Source organism: Gorilla gorilla, chromosome 6, assembly GCF_029281585.2.
Source record: "Gorilla gorilla gorilla isolate KB3781 chromosome 6, NHGRI_mGorGor1-v2.1_pri, whole genome shotgun sequence".
NCBI classification, from domain to species: domain Eukaryota; kingdom Metazoa; phylum Chordata; class Mammalia; order Primates; family Hominidae; genus Gorilla; species Gorilla gorilla.
In genome coordinates this window covers 103,662,457-103,683,445 of record NC_073230.2, presented here as the reverse complement: position 1 = coordinate 103,683,445, position 20,989 = coordinate 103,662,457, and the positions used below count along the sequence as shown (strand labels likewise).

The window sequence follows — 20,989 nt, the reverse complement described above, 5'->3', positions numbered from 1 at the left end:
TATAATTTTAGATTAGAATGGGGGACAAACTTTCAAATTCTAGTACATAATCAACTGCTTATTTTATTTTATGTTAAACAATATCCAGGCTACCAGATAACTTTAATTTTTTTAAAGATAATCATATGAGTTTTTTAGTGTGTTTGGATTAACAGAAGTCAAAAACAATTGCTAGCAGTATTTTAGCCCTCATTTTTTCATCCAAAAACACAGATTACATGAAATGTATGTGTATACATTTGCAGAAATAATTTCTTTATTAAGTATGAGCCTTTATAAGAAATAACTCCTTTTCCTTTGGTAGGCCTTAAAAATGTGTGAAAGAATTACTTAAAAGTTAATTGACTAAAAACCAAATATCATTGTTCTATTTCAGAAGTGAAGTAATATTGCTACATATGAAGACAAATATTTTGTGTAGACTAAAGCCCTGAGAACAAATGATTCTAAAATAATTGAACAACTGATATTTGGCTATTAAATCTCACAATTAGAGGGTTAAAGTGGTCATTGTAGATTAATACTGTATGTAGCTTCAAAGTCCAAAGTCCTAGGATGGCCTATAAATAATTCTCTTTGAAGAAGAAGAACTCGATATTGGTAACTATTGGATTTAAACCGTGCAACTGCTCCTAATCTTTTTTTTTCAATACTTCTGACAAAGATGGGTTAAAAAGACAATAGAAGATGTTTCAAAGATGCAGAAGAGATCTGATATTATGTAATCTTATCAGCTATTCAATCTCTGCCAGTCTTAGCATCTATCTCTGCTTGCATAGATATTGATATTTGCTAAAGTACTAGTTAATAGACAATGTCTAAAGTGTGGCACCCTTTCCTCCGGGTTTCACACTGGTGGTTGAAAATGTAGGACATAGTAGTAATTGCCTTAAGAATTTTAAAGTACTAGTATATGTTTCTTTGTCATGGTGAGATTGTCTTAATGAACCCATAGTTGGGGAATTATTTATCTTTACTTGCTGAGAGTGATTGACTTGTAGGAGAAACCTGTTCAGATGTGAAATGAGAGTGTGGAAAAAGCAGTATCGTGTTTGTTATTATAGCCACATTATCATTTGAAAGTATGCTTATTTGTGAACTGAAAGTTAATAAAATTTAATTTTACAACTATTGTTAGGATATAAATATTCATTCTTGATGTATAACTAATTTGTCATTTCTTCAGTCTCAAACTTTCCATTTCTATTATATGGCCTAGTGTATATTAACTAATTTTTGATGTTTTCATTTATATTTTCAAAGCTTTTATTATATTTATTCACTCTAAATAAAGAACATGCATATGTACTTAAATCCATAAAAATCCAGAATGTGTATCAGAGGCAATACATTCTTTATGCTACTTTTTGATATGTATGTGATGCACTGCATTTGACACTGTGTCCCTTAAAACAAAGCAAAACAAAACGGGAGAAGAAGAGAGATGAAAGTAAATGAATTTAACCAAATGTATATATAAATATACTGACCTTCTTAAAATTTTTGTTTAAGTCAACCAGACTGAGTAGAAAGATGTGGTCTTTGGCTCCCAAGAGCAGCCTGCCTCTTTCCTCATCTAAGAGAAGAGTTTGAAAATCCAGTCCTTCTGATGAACCCAAAAAGGGAATACAGCTATTTGAAAGCAGCAAGTCTATGGAAAGCAAAAAAAAAAAAGGAGAAAGAAAAAAGAAGGAAAGAAAGAAAGAAAGAGAAAGAAAGAGAAAGAAAGGAGAGAAAGAAGAAGAAAGAAAAAGAAAAGAAAGAGAGAAAAGGAAAGAAAAAGAAAGAAAGAAAAAAGAAAGAAAGAAAGAGAAAGAAAGAATTAGTAATAGGCAAAATATTTACTTGCCTAAATATACATATTGTCCCACTTTGTAAATGAATACATACAGCATAAAAGGGCCAATATAGCTATATGTAATTACAGTTTTCAACATAATTATTTAGAAATAGATGTAATATATTATATTTGTACCTTAACACAATATTTATGTGTGAAAAACACAGTATTAAAATGAATAAAAAACATGTAAATATACAAAAAATTAAATATGAAATATTTTACAACCCTGTGTTCACATTCTTAAATTATCATTTAAAGCATCTATATATATTAATATTTGCAAATCTATAAAATTAATTAATGTATACAAAGTAAACATCAAATCAAGTGTGTCATAAATCTCTTAGAATTTTTTTCTACTTTTTAAAAAATACACTTTGTTTGGAGCGGTTTTAGGCTTATAGCGAAACTGAGAGGGAGATACAGAAATTTCCTGTATACTTCTTGCCCCACACATTCATAGCTTCTCCCATCATCAACATCCCCCACCTCAGTGTTATAATTATTACAATCAATAAACCTACATTGGCACATATTAATCATCCAAACTTCATAGTTTAGGGTTTAATTTTGGTGTTGTATATTTTATATATTTCAACAAAGGAATGATGACAAGTATCAACCATTGTAGTATCATATAGACTACTTCCACTGCCTTAAAAATCGTCTGTGCTCCACCTATTCATCCTTCTCCCCCACCACTCCCCCTGGCAATCACTAATTTTTTTACTGTCTCCAAAGTTTAGCTCGTTATAGGATGTCACATAGTTTAAACCATACATATGTTGCCTTTGCAGATTGGCTTCTTTCACTTAGTAATATGCATTTAAGTTTGCTCCATGTTTTCATGGCTTGATAGCTCATCCCTTATTAGTGCTAATATTTTATTGCCTGGATGTACCACAGTTTATTTAAATTTTCACCTACTGAAGGACATCTTCGTTGTTTCCAAGTTTTGGCAAGTATGAATAAAGCAGCCATAAACACCTGTGTGGAGGTTTTTGTGTGGACATAGTGATATGGTTTGGCTGTGTCCCCACCCAAATCTTATCTTGAACTGTAGCTTCCATGATTCCCAAATGTTGTGGGAGGGACCCGGTGGGAGATCATTGAATCATGGGGGTGGTTTCCCCATACTGTTCTCGTGGTAGTGAATAAGTCTCATGAGAGCTGATGGTTTTATAAGGGGAAACCCCTTTCACTTGGCTCTCACTCTCTCGTCTGCCACCATGTAAGACAGGACTTTTGTCCTCTGCCACGATTGCGAGGCCTCAGCCATGTGGAACTGTGAGTCCATTATACTTCATTTTCTTTATAAATTACCTAATCTCAGGTATGTCTTTATCAGCAGTGTGAAAATGGACTAATACGCATAGTTTTCAACTTTGTCGAGTAAATATTATACTAAGGAGCATGACTGTTGGGTCTTCTGTTTAGATTTGTGAGAAACTGCCAAATTGCCTTCCAAAGTGTCTATACCACTTTGCATTTCCACTAGCAATTAATGAGAATTTTTATTGCTCCATATCTTCATTAGCATTTGGTGGTATCAGTGTTTTCGATTTTGGCCATTCCAATAGGTGTGTAGCAGTATCTTATTGTTTCAATTTGTATTTTGTTGATGCCATATGATATGGAGAATCTTTTCATATGCTTATTTGCCATCTGTATATCTTCCTTGGTGAGATGTCTGTTAAGGCCTTTTGTCCATTTTTAAAAATTAGGTTGTTAGTTTTCTTATCATTGAGTTTCAATAGTTCTTTGTATATTCTGGATTATAGTCTTTCATCAGATATATCTTTTGCAGATATTATCTCCAGTCTGCAGCTTGTCTTTTGCCCATCCTAATTTTGATAGTATTTAGATTGATGCCTGTGTTTGGAGAATTGAACTTTTTCTATTTCATATGTGCAGAAAGATGTAAAGAAAGAAACTGAATCCCAGAAAATGTACTCTGAAAGAGATATGACCCTGAACCAGTAATCCAGTAATGATATCAAAAATTTAATGCTAGAATAGACCTTGAAATTAAATTAATGCAAATGCATAGTTATACAAATGAAGCTCTTTAATCCTTTTCAGGTGAAGTCACATGCCCTAAAGTTACAAAACTACGTAGCAGCACAGTTGATAATTGAATTGGAGTCTGCAGTGTTGATTTTTCTTTTTTTTTTGACACTTCTCTTTAGGTCCCAATTCTTTGTTTTATTTATAATTGTGATATGCACAGACTCCTATAAGTTATCCAAATCCTTTCACTAGATTTTACCTCAAGTACTTACGATATTATCTTATTTTTTAAATCCTAGAATACTGAATGCTAATAAGGTAATAATATTCATCATTTTATTAAAGCCCATTATATGCTATCTGACTTTTAACCAATTCATTATTTAAAAGTAGCCTATTATTAATTGATGAGAAAGATAAAAAAAGATAATGTCTAGGATATAGGCACTAAGGTAATTCTAAAAAGTATCATGGCAGTTCTAACCTCTGTAAAAATGATATTTGAGTCCCTTAAATATAATGGCCATATATTCCGTCTATCAACAATGGGCTTTATTATTATTTCATTTTTTTTAGCATATCCTTCCTTCTTTTTTTCTACTTTATAACGGTTAAATGTTATTTCTCTTAGTTTCTAAGCTGGGTTTTATCTTAGTTTTTTACAAAGCAAAAGGCAGTATGCTGAAGAAGACATGATATTTGAAATCTCAAATGAGCGTGACTTTACTGAACATAAATGTCTTACTAACATTTATGGATCATGCTTTGTGTATTGGATAGAAGTCTGAAACTGATACTAATTATTTTTCTATTAAGCTAAATACAACTTCAATCATTTTTCAGACTAGAGACCCAATGGTGTAATATTTTTTAGCAGTTCCGAATGCAGGGATAATATCCAACAAATATGCCATACTGATTGTAAAGTAGAACTGAGAAGAATGGAACCAAGATAAAAGGTAAACAAATATAATCTAAAGCCTTAACAAGAAAATGCATTTCACACAAACCTTATTTCAATCAGGCAATTCTATGTCTTCCATGCAATTTCCCTTATTTAACAAAGACTGAAATCAGCAAAATCAAAAGTATGTAAAAGCATTCCCAGGGGTTTATTTTGACCCAACTAGTAGAGTAAATAGTTTATATAATCGAAATCCTTATTGTTTCAAGTGCCTATGAATAATATTCAATTATTTTGAACCATGCATTGCATTGTTAATTACAAAATGAAATATTACTTCTCATAATGAGTAAGAATATGAATTTTAGGTTCAGGCCACCAGGGCATTATCCTGCCTCCCAACTCACTGGCTATGCCATCTAGAATGAGTCACTTAACCTCTCTGTGTCTCAGTTTCCTCATCTGTAAAGTGAGGAAAAAACCAGAAATGATGTGATAAGCCATGTTGGTGTGAGGAATAAACGAGTTAATGCATGATCAGCATTATGAATAGTGTCTGGCACGTAGTAAGTGCTGTGTATCTATCAGTCATTATAATGATAATGATGTATTTTTAAAAGTCTATACCAAATGTATAAAAAGGAAATCATAATATTTCCCAACTCATATAGTTCTCATGATGATTCAAGGAGGTAATTTATATAAAGTTCTTAGAACCATGCTTGGTAGATAGGAAAAGTCAATAAATATTGTTTTGAGTATGATTATTAAACTCTACTTTGGGCCAAATAAGATATATTTAAAAAGCATGTATCTTATCTTCCATTAAATCAGAATTAGTAAGATAAGAACATCTCTGCATTTTTTATGATAATGGAATAATATTAAAATGCTATTAAATCCACAAATATTTATAAGCATTTAGTGTGTATTAAGTGTTGAGTATGGGGTTAAGGTCGTGAGATTAGTGAGCCTTGTCTGCAAGGGGCTCACAGATCAGCGTGGAAACAGTTATGTATATAAAACACAACACACGTGAAATAAATTCTAATAGAAGTATATATAAAATGTTAAAACTTTCAAATAATTAATTATACATCACCTTCTAAAAGTAGGTGATATTTGAGCACAGCCTTGAAAGACAGATAGAATTTTGAGAGGAAACACATAAAGAAAAATTTGTTCCAGGCAGAATGAACACTAGGCTGTACAGGAGCACATGTTACTCCAGGTTGCATGTACATACTGCACTTCTACTATGTCTCCTACTCTGGAATGTGACCTCTGTCAGGGCAAAGACCATGGTGTAATTATCTTGGAATTCCCAGCACCTAGCTCAGAGTCTGAGACAAATTCAGTGCTTAATAATTATTTGTAGGACTGAGGAAAAGTGCTCTGCTGAAATATAGGGACTATGTTGGGTGGAAATAAGTGAGACTAGACATAAAGCCAGCATCTAGATGATTACAGCCTACGATGGCAGGTTGAAGATTTTGGTTATTATGTAGGTGATTGGAAGCTACTAAAATGTTTTATTCAGAAAAGTGGCGACAACTATAGCTGAGTGTTACAAAGATAAGTCTGGCTAAATTATTCAAGTGGATGACAATGGGGAAAGGTGGGGTCAGGAAGACTATCCAGAGGTTCTGAAACATGGTGAGTCTCTGAATTACGGCAATGAGAGGAGGAAAATGTTTAAGAGCTGTTTATGTCATTTTTTTGTCTTTACTTACACAGTGAGAAAAATAAATATAAAGTTGATATAGCCACTTGCTTTATTTTCTTTCATCATAACCAATTCTATGGGGTTTAGTTTCAAACCAACTTGACAAGAAAAAACAGCTGAAAAAATAGTGACTAACCTGGGGTATTATCATTTCCAAATGATTTAATATTGCCCTGTGACAATGCTAGCAGCAAAACGATTAAACATCCTTCAACAATTCATTGTAGCCAAATTAAATAATTAGATTTAGGCATTACATATTAAAATTTCTTAGGCTGATGCACACATTATGAAAAGACTATGGGACAGGGATTGGAACAAGTTCCCTCTTTTCCAACCAGCTTATCTTTCTTGTATTCCTGCCAAACCAAGCAAAGTCATTTTTGTTTCCACAGGATTATCAACCAAAACAGAAAAAAAAATTGTAATTTTAGAGCCTGTATCTTAACATGTAAAGCTAAGACACTCAGTGGATTTCATAAATCAGAAATGGATGCTGGCTCTGCTGGGTTCAAACTCATCAAAGTTGAAGAATAATAATTTGGCAATACACTTCAGAGCTTTTTTAAAAAAATTCTAAACTGGAAATTCTTGGGCATGCGATTTTTGAGATTGTCCATAGTTTTAAAGCTTTTTGGACAGGAACTTTGTTTTTTTATCTTTCCCCTTGGGTAAGAGGGTGACTGTGTTGCTTCACACGTGCCATTGAGAGGAGGCCAGCTCTGTGCTTGGTTAAACAGCCCCACCCTTCCTCGGGATGTCAGCAGCACTTACCTCTAGGTCCTAAATAACTCCTTTGTTCTATCTCCCCAAACCTTTGACCTAATCCACCATAATTCTTCTTTTTCACTGTTCCTTTTAGCAGTGCATTCTCCTATTACCTTGTTTCCAGTTTCTAATCTTAATCACCCAGATGTTCAAATTCCCACTTTTGTTCTAACAACACAGTTTTGGAAAAATCTACAATCTCATTATTTCCAAAATTAATGAAGCAAGGACACGATTTTTTATTTATCTACTTGCTTAAATATAGAAATCATTGCATATTACGGATTTTGATGGATGGATGACACAGAGAAGATGTTCTTGACCCAGTATCAGTAAACCACCATGGGACAATGAAATGGTTCCGAGGATCGAATTTCATATAAACAACATGAAATTTTCACGTTTGTATGTATGTGTGCATTTTTTGAAGAGTTTCTTCATTTGTCTTTATTAACACCTCTTTATATCTTACCAGAAGTCACAGGGAAAAATATATGTTTTCCACATGTAGTTAATAATCATATTTAAAATAATTTCCGATTGCTAGCACAAGAAAGTGAGTCACTACCCTCCCAAAATGTGACTTTTGCAGGCAATGACTGACTCATCTAAGAACACCAGGTATCTGCACATGCTGGAAAGACGTTGATTAGAAGTTTGACACACTCCTGTCCTCATGGAACTCACAGCCTAGTGGAGAGAAAATGTTCATCCACAACAAAAATGAAAATATACTTGTGACAAAGGACAACCATATAACATAGTAGACCATTAAGTATCTCTAATAGTAAAATGGAAATATCTTTTTATCTATATTTCCTTTAGCAAGCCTAATAAAATGAATCTCCTAATTGATAGCCAGATGCTCTGCTATTTAAGGGGAAGGATAAGGATTAGGTAATCTCTGCTCTTATTTGAAATACTTTTGTTCTAAAAATAATTCTTTGTATCTCCCTTTTAGTGTCCCTTAATACAATTGTTCATTCAGCCTGGGGAAACATTTGACCCGATGGTCTATATTCTTCCTCTTCACCCCAGAAAGGAAGGGAGTGGTGAGTCATATTGAATCTAATAAATTTAGGATTAAGCAACACAGACTTCCTCAGTATTTGAGTGTTAAATGAACAAGATCCTATAACCTTGAAATCCTGCATTTATTGCCAGAGATCCCGAACTGGGTGGAGTTGTCAGTTTCTCTCACGAGAAGACTACATAGATTGAAAAAAAAAAAAAAACAAAAAAAAAGAAAAGAAAAGAAAAGAAAAAAAAATGCTTCCCACATCCTTTAAAGAACATTTTATGAAAGACAGAAATTCATGGGGCTAAAAAGAAAATCAGCTTTGGAGAAGCTTAAGTTCCAATGTATTCCAATCTAGGGAGTAAAATTCCTCAGCAGAGAAACTTCACAACTAAAAATAGATCCAGATCAAAATACAGTCACCTTTACCTGCCATCTCAGGATATTCAGCACAAATTATTGCCCTACCCACTTTTCTTTTTCCTTCAGGAAATAGCAGTTTTATCAGTAGGGCTATTCTCATGTTTCTTTAGTACAGTCAGATCTCCAATGTATTCTCTACAAAGCTGTGTAAGTAAAAACGTTTCTCTTTAAGCCTTTCAGCATCCTTTCTATTTCTGCCTTCCCCCTAAATTCAGCATTTCTCCTCTGATCTCTAAAGTTCCAGGGCTTTTTATGCTGAGTTAGTATCAGAGCATCATTTCTATGGAGTGCCTTCAAAGCTTCTGCCCATAACTTCCAGAAATACTACAGCTTTTTGTCCAAGGCAAGGCATGGATTCTCTCTTAGATTTAACATTGGGAAAATTAGCTCATCTTAACCTGGCATCAGCTGACCTCCAATATGCTTTCTGAGGCTTGAGATCATGTGAAAACGTTCTGTTTATCAAGATAACTCATAATTCCCCTCTAGCAACACAAAAATACCTATGATTCTCCACTGTGTACATTTCGTCTCTAAAGCTAATTGTTCAAAGCATATAAAGAAAAAATATTAGTCAAACCTAAAAGCCCTACAAAAGACTGCTTCAAAATTGCAGGTGAATATTATGTTATTATTATGCTCTCTTAGATATCATTAAGCTATCCACACTAACCATTATTTCCTTGCAAATGCAAGTCCAAATCAGAAAGAACACAAACAAATCAAATTCTCTTGCTTTTCTGTGATGGAATGTTATAGATCATTCTGTTCATTAGGTCTTAGAACATTATCTATATCAATAATAAAACAGATGATATCACATAGGGAAACATAAATTAGAAACAAATTAAGCTTATTATGTCATGGGGTCTGTGTTCTTGCCAAGACAGGTTGTGGAGTAGGAGTGTGGCAATTACACATGGTCACATTTCTATCACATCCATACTTTTAAATTACATTTTGTTCTTATTTGGCCAGCTTTCAATAGTGGATGCTTTATATAATCCATCATTGTGAGATTTATCATTTATAGTTAAGGAGTAAATTCATACTTTGAATGAGTCCTTTTAAATTTTCAAAAGCTTTGCTGGGATCTTTTTTCTTATTGACCTGTAAGAAAGTTAGTATTATAAATATCTAGTACATTTCCAGAAAAGCAATGTCACGATGGAATAAACTTCCTGGAAAAAAGTTGACAGTATCATTCTGAGCACGATTGATACTACTTTTACAATTGCTTCATAGCTTCCTTCAAGTTATTCATAATTTCTCCTTCTTCAAGTTACAAAGAATGTTTAAAATTAAATGCCATGTCACACATATTTGGTATTTGTTTCAATCAAGTATATAAATTTAATGTAGAAAACATCGGGAGGTCTTAATACAACATCTATTATTGACTCCAAATAATAGACAAATACGACAATATGACAAGACAAATAATTCCTCAAACTAAGATCACTATAAATTAAGGAATAAAGCAAAAAGTTATGTGTGTAATATAAAACAGATAAATTATTTTATAACAATATTGTTTTATAAAATTAATTCTATTAAAATCAAGTATATGTATATCAAAAAATAATGTTAAAAGGCATATGTGAAACTTCTCAATTGTGACCGTCACAGCTGAGATGTCTCATGCCATCTGTAGTAGTCTGTCCTCAAGCTGCTGTGAAGAAATACCCGAGTCTGGGCAATTTATAAAGAAAAACTGGTTTAATTAACTCACAGTTCCATATGGCTGGGGAGGCCTCAGGAAACTTACAATCATGGTGGAAGCCACCTCTTCACAGGGCAGCAGGATGAAAAATGAGTGCAAGCAGGGGAAATGCCAGATGCTTATAAAACCATCAGACCTCATGACAACTCACTCACTATGAGGAGAAAAGCATGGGGGAAACCGCCCTCATGATTCAATTACCTCCCACCAGATCCCTCACAGGACACATGGGGATTATGGGAACTACAATTCAAGGTGAGGTTTGGGTGGCAACACAGTCACACCATATCACCATTTGTATTTCCAAGACTTTGAATGTGTCTTCTCTTTTTCTTGGAAGCTGTTCAAATCACACCCTCTCTCTTGGTATTATGAAATTTAAAATAATTTGCCAGAATATATATGTGTGTGTGTATATATATGTAAAACTGATCATTGATCATTGCTCATACTGGGCACTCAGTGTGACATTTTATCTAAAATTCAATTTTCATAGATTCAAGAAAATCTCAGTTTGGCTTTTCATCTGAAACAAATAAATGTCAATCATCTGTGAGACTTTTCTCTAGGTTTTCTCCAGATGGAAGTTCTTAATCACTTGCCCAAGGAGCATCATCTGGTAAAGGTGTGCAGAGAATTTGCATCAGAACTTGCACAAACACTTTCAAGAGCGAAATTTAAAAATATCATCATGTAATATTGTTCTCTTCGATTTCAGGTACTATTCAGCAGGTACAAGCAATGAGAAAATGCTTTCCATTTTTACATTATCTTCCTTAGTTTCTCTCCCATAAATTGTTAGTTCTCTGCTGATGACTTCAAAATACACACCCACAACCCCATCATCTCTCCCAAGTGTTGCAGTTTAGAATTTGCCACAGCTTGCTACGTATTGTCAATTTTTCCTCCAATCACCTGATCTCATTGATTTTAATGACTTCAATGAAATGATCTAATCCTCAGGCTCAACATTTCTGAATCACTTTTAGTTTTTCTTCCTTACTCTTCTTTCCTCTGTTTATATAATCCATCACTTTAAGTCTGTTTAACCCCCTCACACAACATCCAGCTAAATTTAAAGCCTTATAGATTATATCAAGCAAGTTTTCTATTCTCCCTTCTTGAATATATTTATTCCTACTGCCCGCCATATTACTACTTCTCTAAATTACTGTAACAGGTTCATAAATTATCTTTTGCTACACCTGCTCTCCCACCAGTCTCTCCCACGTGATGCTGCCTATTTTATTTTCCCCCAATCACAATTAAATTAGGTCAATTTCATGATGAAAATACTCCAATACCAACATATGCTTCATTGAATAAATTTTAAACTTCCTCCAGTGCTCAAAGTTCAATTTCATATCCAAATTCTTCTAAATAATTTTAAAATTTTGGTTTTATTTATACTGTGGCACTGGTATTTTTGCAATTATTTTGTCTATTTATCTTGTCCCTTAAAAACACTAGAAGCCCTTGAAGATAAGAATAATGTCTAAATCATTTCTGTATTTCAACAGCACCTCTTATACATAAGTCTAATAAAGCTTTAACTCACAATATTTTAAACTATTGATTTTTGTTTGCCTTGGTTTATCTACCTATGATCTAAATCAGGATTTATTGCCATCTTATTAATAATTTAGAGAAGTTAATGTGCTATTTAGAGACCGAATTGTGACAATGCTTTGCAGTCACAAGGGGTTCCTTTTCTAATCTTCATATTCTCACATGAATCAGGGGGATCCCTAGAACATTACTTTTCAGGGTGTAACATGCATGCGAGGATTCTTGTTGAAATACAGATATTTTTGTTTAGAAGTCACAGAGCATGTCTGAGATTCTGCATTTCAAACAAGTTTTCAGATTTTGCTGATACTACTGCAGCTTGAACCACACCTGGAGTAGAAAGGTTTAAAATACACTGTGCCCCTGTTATTCTCAGCTTGCCTGCATTAAAGAGCTGAATTCCTTCATTCTTCCTCACACTAGAATTTCTCTCAAACCTTTACCTCATGGTGTGTGTTAATTTATGCAATGTGGCCAAAGTATTTTTTTCTGTTACAGTTCTAAATTGGTCAAATTTGTACATCCCTAACTAGCTTATTCCTTAATTGCTAGACGTGATCAATGACCTGTTTAGTTTAAACCAATGATATATAAGCTTTTTCCCCTCAGCTTTTTTTTCATACAAAGAAGTGAAGTACAATAATTTAACATGCATTTACTTGGAAAAAAAAGGTGTCAAGATGAGGACGCATTGTAGACTTTCATTTCAAATATCTTTGCTGTTATCTGTGGTAGCAAAAATTCTACCCAAGATGCTCAACTACAATTATATTCTTAAATACCTTAAATTTTCTTCATATATTCCTTCAGTTAATTAAAAACATGTATGGTCTGTCTTTGAAATCTGTCACAACCTCCATTTTGTGGTTTGTAACATCTGAGGAACTTTCCCATTTATTATTTAATTTGATCCCCAAGAAGAACTTAATTTCCAGATGAGAAAACCCAGACGCAGAAAGACAATTAATTATTCTAACGGTACATAGACTGTTCATGTCACAAGAAGAGCTCAAACCTATCTTTATCTTCTAATTCTAAGCACCATCACCCATTACAGCTATATTTTATATTTTAATGTTTAGCATTACTTAAACAAGATTCTTTTTCAAAAGGTCTCTACTTATATTTCCACTGAATATTCCGACAGGTTCACTTCTATTGCTTCTTCTACTTCACCACTCCGTCGGGATTACTGAAGTATTTATTTTAATTTCCAAAATGTTTCTGGCTCACTGTGGCTTTAGTCAAATAACCCCTTTATGACCATCTTTATAAATAAAAAGGACTTTTGTTCTAATTTATGCCTCTTTTGAATTAGTTGGATTAAAGCAGTATGTTTAAAGGATTATTACAAAAATGCAAACTGTATATTACAGTTCTTAAGAAATCAGAGAAGTGTTTTTGAAATCTGTTTAAAAAAGACCTAATGACATTATTTTTAAAACTGTCATTGAATTTATATTCATACACATGTATGGAAAAATCTCACTGTGAAAATTCCTTTAATAAGTCTCAAGAAATTAGAGACAAATTTAGGGAAGTTGAATTATGAAATGAGCAGTTGCATGTAAAAACTTTTGCTCCTCAATAGTTTATAGAATAGTAAACCAAGATCTTACAAGATCTATTCAAAAGAGTTTTCCACCAAAAGATAGTTGACTGGATTTTATCCCAATAAAAATTGCCTTTAGACAAACCATGCCCTTTCTAAAATTATTTCCACATTTATGCAAAAAACAAAGACACAACCCAAGTGCCTCAAGGCCGAGCTCTCTTTTACCCTGCCAGGAGTACATAGATGATCACTGTAGCCCTTAGTGATTTTTATGTATCTTCTTAATTCCAGGAAGGCTTCTTGTATGTTTGCATGGCAATAGTGCATCATATATTACCTTATATTATTTTGTCACTTCCACCACTCTGTGAAGCTCCGTAGACCAATAATGTTTAGAACAATGTTCCATATACAATGTTAAATGGATTTCAATTATTATCATATAAAGGGGTTGCATACAGGTAAGTTGTATTAATAATACAAACACTATTTTACTAAAAAAAAGTCGGCTTAGATCTGAACATCAGTTTTTTAAATTGTCTACTTATCTGACCCTAGCATTATTATTTAATCTTTCTGGATTTCTGTTTCCAAATCTTTACATATTAATCTCCTAAACATATTAGTGCCTACAGCCTGTATCATATCATGCTTAAACATTCCTCCTTGAAAACTTTATGTTTAACCTAGCTTTCCTTCTAGATAACAGTTGCAACTGATAATGAACAAGATGCATTTATTATGCAAAATAAGCCACTTTTATTAATACATGTTCTAAATGTACCCTGTTTTTAGGAAAAATAATCTCATCAATACTGTTTTCAATAAGGTGTAGATTATCCGGCATGTCTCCTGTATCACCAATTATTCTTCTTCTAGATTATTTCAATTAAAATACAAATATGCTGTTATTTCTTGCATTAAAACAAGTCTCTTGATCTCTTTGCTTCTCCAGCTACTGCCTATGTCACAATTGTCAAAAATTTCCTTAAGAGAATTATCTATAGTCAATGTCTCCAGTCCCATGTTCTCAAGAATCCATCCTAATCGGGCTTTGGCTGGCACACTCAGACACTGCTTTTATCAAAGTCAACAGTGAGCTCTGTTAAATTTAAGTTACTTTTTAGTTGTCATCTCTCTAGACATATTAGCTGACTTTGACACCACTGATTATCTCTTTCCTTTCACTTTTTTCATTTAACAACTTCTATACTATAACTCCTAATTTTTCTCCTATATACCTGGGCATTCCTTTTCAGTTCGCTTTGCAGTTAATTCTTCCTTTCTCTGATCTCCTGACTTGATAGTATACCAGAAGCCAATCTTTTGAATTCTGCTTCATCCCTTAATTATTTCACAGTCTTGTAGATTTAAAAATTTCTATATGTTAATGGCCAAACTCATATCTCCAATTGACATCTCCGTGAACTTCAGGGTTATATATGTACTCAAATGCCTTCTTGGCATCTCACTTAGGTGTCTAATACCCTTCTCAAACAAAATATGTCCACTTGATCTTCCCACAAAATGACTTCTTCCACAGTATTTCCCACTTTAATTAATGGTAGCTCCACCTGTAGACCACAACAAAACAAAACAAAACCACAAAAGCCATGGAGTCATCTTTGACTTCTCTCTCACTTTGTATTCAGCTCATCAGCAAATCCTGTTTGCTCTATCTTTGTGTATCCACTCCTATCACTTTGTGCCACAGACCATTAATTCTCACATGAATTATTACAATAGCCTCAAACTTGGCTCCCTATTTCTCGATCTCTTTCTTTCTGTGTATTCTCAACATAGAAATCAGAATGATTCTATTATTCTGAGAGTCAGATCATGTCAGACTGTGCTCAAAATTCTCCAGTGGATTCCCATAATACTCAGACTAAATGCCAGCAGTAGAAGATCTAATCCCTCCTCTCTCCTGTTAATTATCTATTTAGTCAATTTTCTTCTTTCTCCCATTCCACTATTTGTTTAGCCATACCATCTTCTTTAGGATCCTTACACATGCCAGACACACTTTCACTCCAGGGCGTTTGCACTTGATGTTCTTTCTGCAAAAATATTCCTGATATCTGCATGACTAGCTTAAGCATTTGTGAAAATATTCTCTCAGTAAGCGCTTTCCTGACCACAATATTTGATTACTACATACCCACCACTACTGAGCTCCCTGTCTTGATTCATTTTTCTCCATAGTGCTGGTCACTTTCCATCTTGCTAAATAATTCACTGCTATATCATACTGAATCCAGATAAAATATATATTATTAGATGTATCAAAACAAATCAATACAAATCAAACAAATCAAACAAGTTAGATGAGTTAATAACTGACATCTCTACTTGAGACACATGCTTAATTTCACAGCTAAATAATTTGTAAATTACAGAAAAAGATATAGCCTTACTTATTCATTTTTTAGAAAATTCTGATTAAACAAAGAACCATTCTATCAGATACATTAATCCCTAGTTATAAGATAGGCAAATAAAAATTCAAAAAGGAATTTTGAAGTTTTTCTTGTCAATGAATATACGTTTAAGAAATCTTGGAGGTGCAAAACATAATTACTGCTATTAGAAGTTATTGAAAATAGCTTGCTGCTAAAGAAATAACGGTAAAACCTTGTTATTTTTTATATCTTAATATTTATCCTCTTGAAAATGCAATGTTTTCCTCAAGGGCATGGCAAGTTGACAATAACATGGGCCTTGAACTAGACAAATATAAGCACACAGCTTGGTTGTGCTATTTAATAGCTTTTTGCTTTTGGGCAAGAGATTCAGGGTCTAAGCCTCAAGTATCTTATCTATAAAATAGGTATGAAAACAATGGGTATAAAAACAATGTTGTGAGACTTATACATGATAAAGTCTGAATAGGGTACCTGGGCCCAGTCATTCTCTGGCTTTATAGTCTTGATAGCACTTAGCACTATCTGAAATGATATTCACCTGTTTGTTTGCTTCTTCACTGTTTGTCTCCCTAACTGAAAAATAAGTTCAAATGAGACAGTGACTTTTATCTAAAACAATGCCTGGTAAATAATGATTCCTTATTACATATTTGTAGAATGGGTGAATATATGGTAAATATTAGATGAGTTACTTTTCTTGCTGATGACTTATACCTATCTCATCTTCTGGAGTTTTCCAAACAAATAACATTACAGACACCAGTGATTCCTGAGTATAAATATCCCCAACACATTCAAAGTCCTTAGTGATGATGGTGAGATAGAAAATACTTACATTATTGTGCAATTTAAGAAGATCATCTCTCAAAAATTATTTTTACAATTGCAGCGTAAACTGTAGAAGTCACTAAGAGAAGCCCAATTTGTAGGACAATATTTATAGTAATAATCATATAATACGAAACCTGGAAATATAGAACATTCTGACCTCCATGATTCCTTACTTATTACTCAGGAAAAAAATTTGGTAGTCATAAATATGAAATAATTCGCAACATGAACTGAAGGGAAATTTCTTTGCACAACGATAGAACCAAACAACCAAGCTCCTATGGATTCAGAGGTTCTAAGTTAAGTCTTCATTAAAGAGTATTATTTGGATAAAATGGTTATTACAACTCTATTGTTGTTTAAGAAATACTTTAAGAAATTCCTCAATGGGCCGGGCGAGGCGGTTCATGCCTATAATCCCAGTACTTTGGGAGGTCGAGGTGGGCAGATCACGAGATCAAGAGATGGAGACCATCCTGGCCAACATGGTAAAATGCCATCTCTACTAAAAATACAAAAATTAGCTGGGCTTGGTGGCACGCGCCAGTAGTCCCAGCTATTCAGGAGGCTGAGGCAGGAGAATCGCTTGAACCCAGGAGGTGGAGTTTGCAGTGAGCTGAGATCGTGCCACTGCACTCCAGCCTGGTGATAGAGTGATATTCTGTCTCAAAAAAAGAAAGAAAAAAAGAAAAAAAGAAAGAAAGAGAAAAAAGGAAAGAAATCCGTTAATATTATCTTGCAGCTATTCCAAGTAGCTAACTACTACCAGAGATATTGCCTGCAACTTGGGTTTACACTGAGAAGGTATGAATTATGGAAAGCAAAGAAAACAAAGCTAATTTTATGCCCATAAAAGCTAATTATTTTTAAAACCAATATTTTTTTTTTATTTTGGCTGATTATTTTTAACCTTACATTCTACCAGTGTGTTAGTGCCCAAGAATAACCTTTCAGACTCTCAATACTATCTAAGCAAAGGTTAGTGCCAGCTGATCTCAAGTCAATAAGTTGTCATGAGAGACAAAATGAAAATGTCAAGGGAATGTTGTGATTCTTACTTCAGAAGCAGGAACGTGGTATATAAGCAATTTGCCCCACCATAACACAAAATTAATGGTTATTTTTGTGTCATAGCTTTTTAAAATTCAGGAAAAGAGTTTTAAAAGGTGGTATGGCAGGATTTAAGCTACTTTACTTCTAAAGTGCTTGATTTTATAAAGAAGAGGTAGATAGGAAAACTTGAAATTTTTGGAAGTGAATGGGAAATATACGATTCATAGCGTTGAACAATTGTGATTTCCAAAATGAAGATTCTGCATTCTTTAAAAGGGTTCAGCATTCCTTAAAATGGTGTGCTGTGAGCAGCAAAGGATTATCAATAATTCTCTTAACAAAGGCGACTACTCTATTATTAGCATACAACCTAGAAATGACTAATAGTAGCCCTGGAGAGCTGGTAGGGAAGTATGGGTGTGTGCTGAGGGTGTGTTGGAAGATATCTAGGATTTCTATCCTGCATTCAGTCTCTGCTTCTGATTACCAGCCTTTGACATGCAGCCAACCTAAAACATCTGAAAAAATTATAAATTTGAAATGAATACTGAATATAAGAAGCATCAAAAGCGTAGAGCTTTTTGCGTTTAATCCAAGAAAAACATATCAATTCTCCTTATATATAAGAATAAGGGCTGAGATGAATGAAAATTTAGAGAAAGATAAATAAAACAAGATTTTTAATCCTTACAGAGTTGGCTCTAAGGCCAAAAACATACATTAATACAAGCTATTATTTTCAGATGATAATTTATACATTTGATTTAATATTAATAATCACTTTTCTATGAAATTTTGATTACAAAGACAATTTATCACAATTGACTTTAAAAAATAAGTTTAGCCAAGGGCATAAAGTCCTACAAAAATCAAATAATCTTTTTGGCTACCCAGTGATCTTAAAGAGTACATGTAATCTTCTTCAACTTCATCTAATGTTTACAGTTGAAAATCACATAATCAGTTTTGGTCAAATATCAGCATGATGATTCTGTATATTTATTCACTATGACAGGTAAATGCCTCAGGAAAGAAATACTTATGTCTACAGTGAGCGAGACAGGGCTAGCATCCTAGGCTCTAAGTAGCCTGGGGTTGACTCAGGAGTTGAACCATGAATTAAATTTGTGACCCTGGCAAATTGCTCAATCTCTCAGTACCTCGGTATCCTCATACATAAGAAAGGGGTGATAATACCCATCTCACAGCGAGGTAATGAGATAATTCACACTCAGTCCTTATGCCAATGTTTTGCTCAATATGAATCTTCAGTGAATATTATCAGTTATTAAAATTTATTTGCAAGTGTGATGTTTGCGTTACCCACGTTTGTCAATGCAGTGTTTCTGTGATATTCACTGTATTAAAGAAACCGGAGTTTCCCTTTTTATGTCTTCAATTCCTTTAGTTCAAACTTTCCATATCTTTTTTTATTCCTTGGATTTTAATATTTGTTTTCTATTCTTTTTCTTTTTAAGGCAATATTATATATAGTCAAATGGACAGACCTTACATGTGCAATTTAATGAGTTGTGACAAATCTGTACACTTAGGCATTCAACATCCCTATCAGGATATAAGACACTTCTACACTCTCAGAAAATTTCCTCTCATGCCCTTCTCAGTCAATCCTCTCTGCCTCCCAACAACAAAGGCAACTGTTATCATATTTTTAAACCATTGATTAGTTTGGCCTGTTCTAGAACTTCAAATGAATGGTAAGTGCATGTTTAATAGTATAAGAAACTACCAAAAAATATTTCCAACTTAACTCTTGCATTAGCAATGTTTCCAAGCTTAAATTTTTCCACAGATTCACAAATATTTGATATAGTCAGTGTTTCATGTTTTTAGCTATTCCAACAGATATATAGGAGTATTTCATTGTAATATTAATTTGTATTTACCCAATGACTCATGAGGTCCAGCATTTTTAAGTGTTTATTTGCCAGGAATATACTTGTGAAGTGTCTGAATAAGTACTTTACCCTATATAAACTTGTTTTTTATTATCAATTTGTTTCAGAGAGAGAGATATATAAAACTATATATGTATATATGCACATATACATATGTAAATACATATCTGTACATACCTATATAAATTGTATATATAATTGCATATGTATACAATTGTATACATATACAATTTATATATGTATATATTTATATATTTATATAAATGTATACATTTATATATATTTATATAAATGTATATATTTATATATATTATATAAATGTATATATTTATATATATTTTATATATATTTATATATAAAATTTATATAATATATATTTTATATATATTTATATATAAAATTTATATAATATATATTTTATATATATTTATATATATAAAATTTATATAATATATATTTATATATTTATATATTATAATATATTTATATATTTATATATATTTATATAAATGTATAAATATATACATATACAATTTATATAGGTATATGTTTACATATGTATATACATATAAATACATATATATATACCTATATAAATTGTTTTATATAGGTGTATATATGTATGTATGCATGTATGTATTCTGGATTCAAATCTTTGCTCAGATATGTTTTGTGACTATTTTGTAGCTTGCCTATTCCTCTTATTGATGTCTTTGGTAAACAGAATTTTGTTTCACTTATGCTGATATCTAGTTTAAAAAGTATTTATGGTTATTGTTTTTGTGTCCTAAGACATTTTTGCTTACTCTGAGGTTCCAAAGATATTATTCCATGTTATATTCTAGAAGCTTTAGTATTTGAGCTTTGACTTTTTGGTCTATGATCCATGTTGAATCATTTTCTGTGTATGGTATAGAGTGAAGATTGAGGTTCATTTTTTTCCATGTTGATATCAAGTTGTTCCTGCACCATTTGCTTTCCACACTGATTTGCATAGGTGTCTTTTATAAAAAGTAAAAGATTGTATAAAAGTTAGTTGTGGCTGTTTGTGTTTTACAGTAATATACACAATACCTTCCATGCCACAGTTCCTTACATTTGTGACTTCAACACTACTATCATTGAGAAATATAGTGTTTGTGCTCTCCTTTTAAAATTGAGTAAGGCTTTCTCATGTTGCAACCAATAGAATACTCTGGAACCAATACCATGTAACTTCTG

General features: G+C 32.8%; 1 protein-coding gene across 2 annotated transcripts in view; it reads right to left on the bottom strand.

Moving 5' to 3' along the window:
* Positions 1–20,989, bottom strand: part of SEMA3D (semaphorin 3D) — a 191,827-nt gene that overhangs the window by 100,950 nt on the left and 69,888 nt on the right. For both annotated transcript variants that reach the window (XM_019030326.4, XM_063708657.1), the window contains one exon: positions 1,491–1,651. In XM_019030326.4, the coding sequence (XP_018885871.1) occupies positions 1,491–1,651 (161 nt within the window). The remainder of the gene's footprint in view (positions 1–1,490; positions 1,652–20,989) is intronic.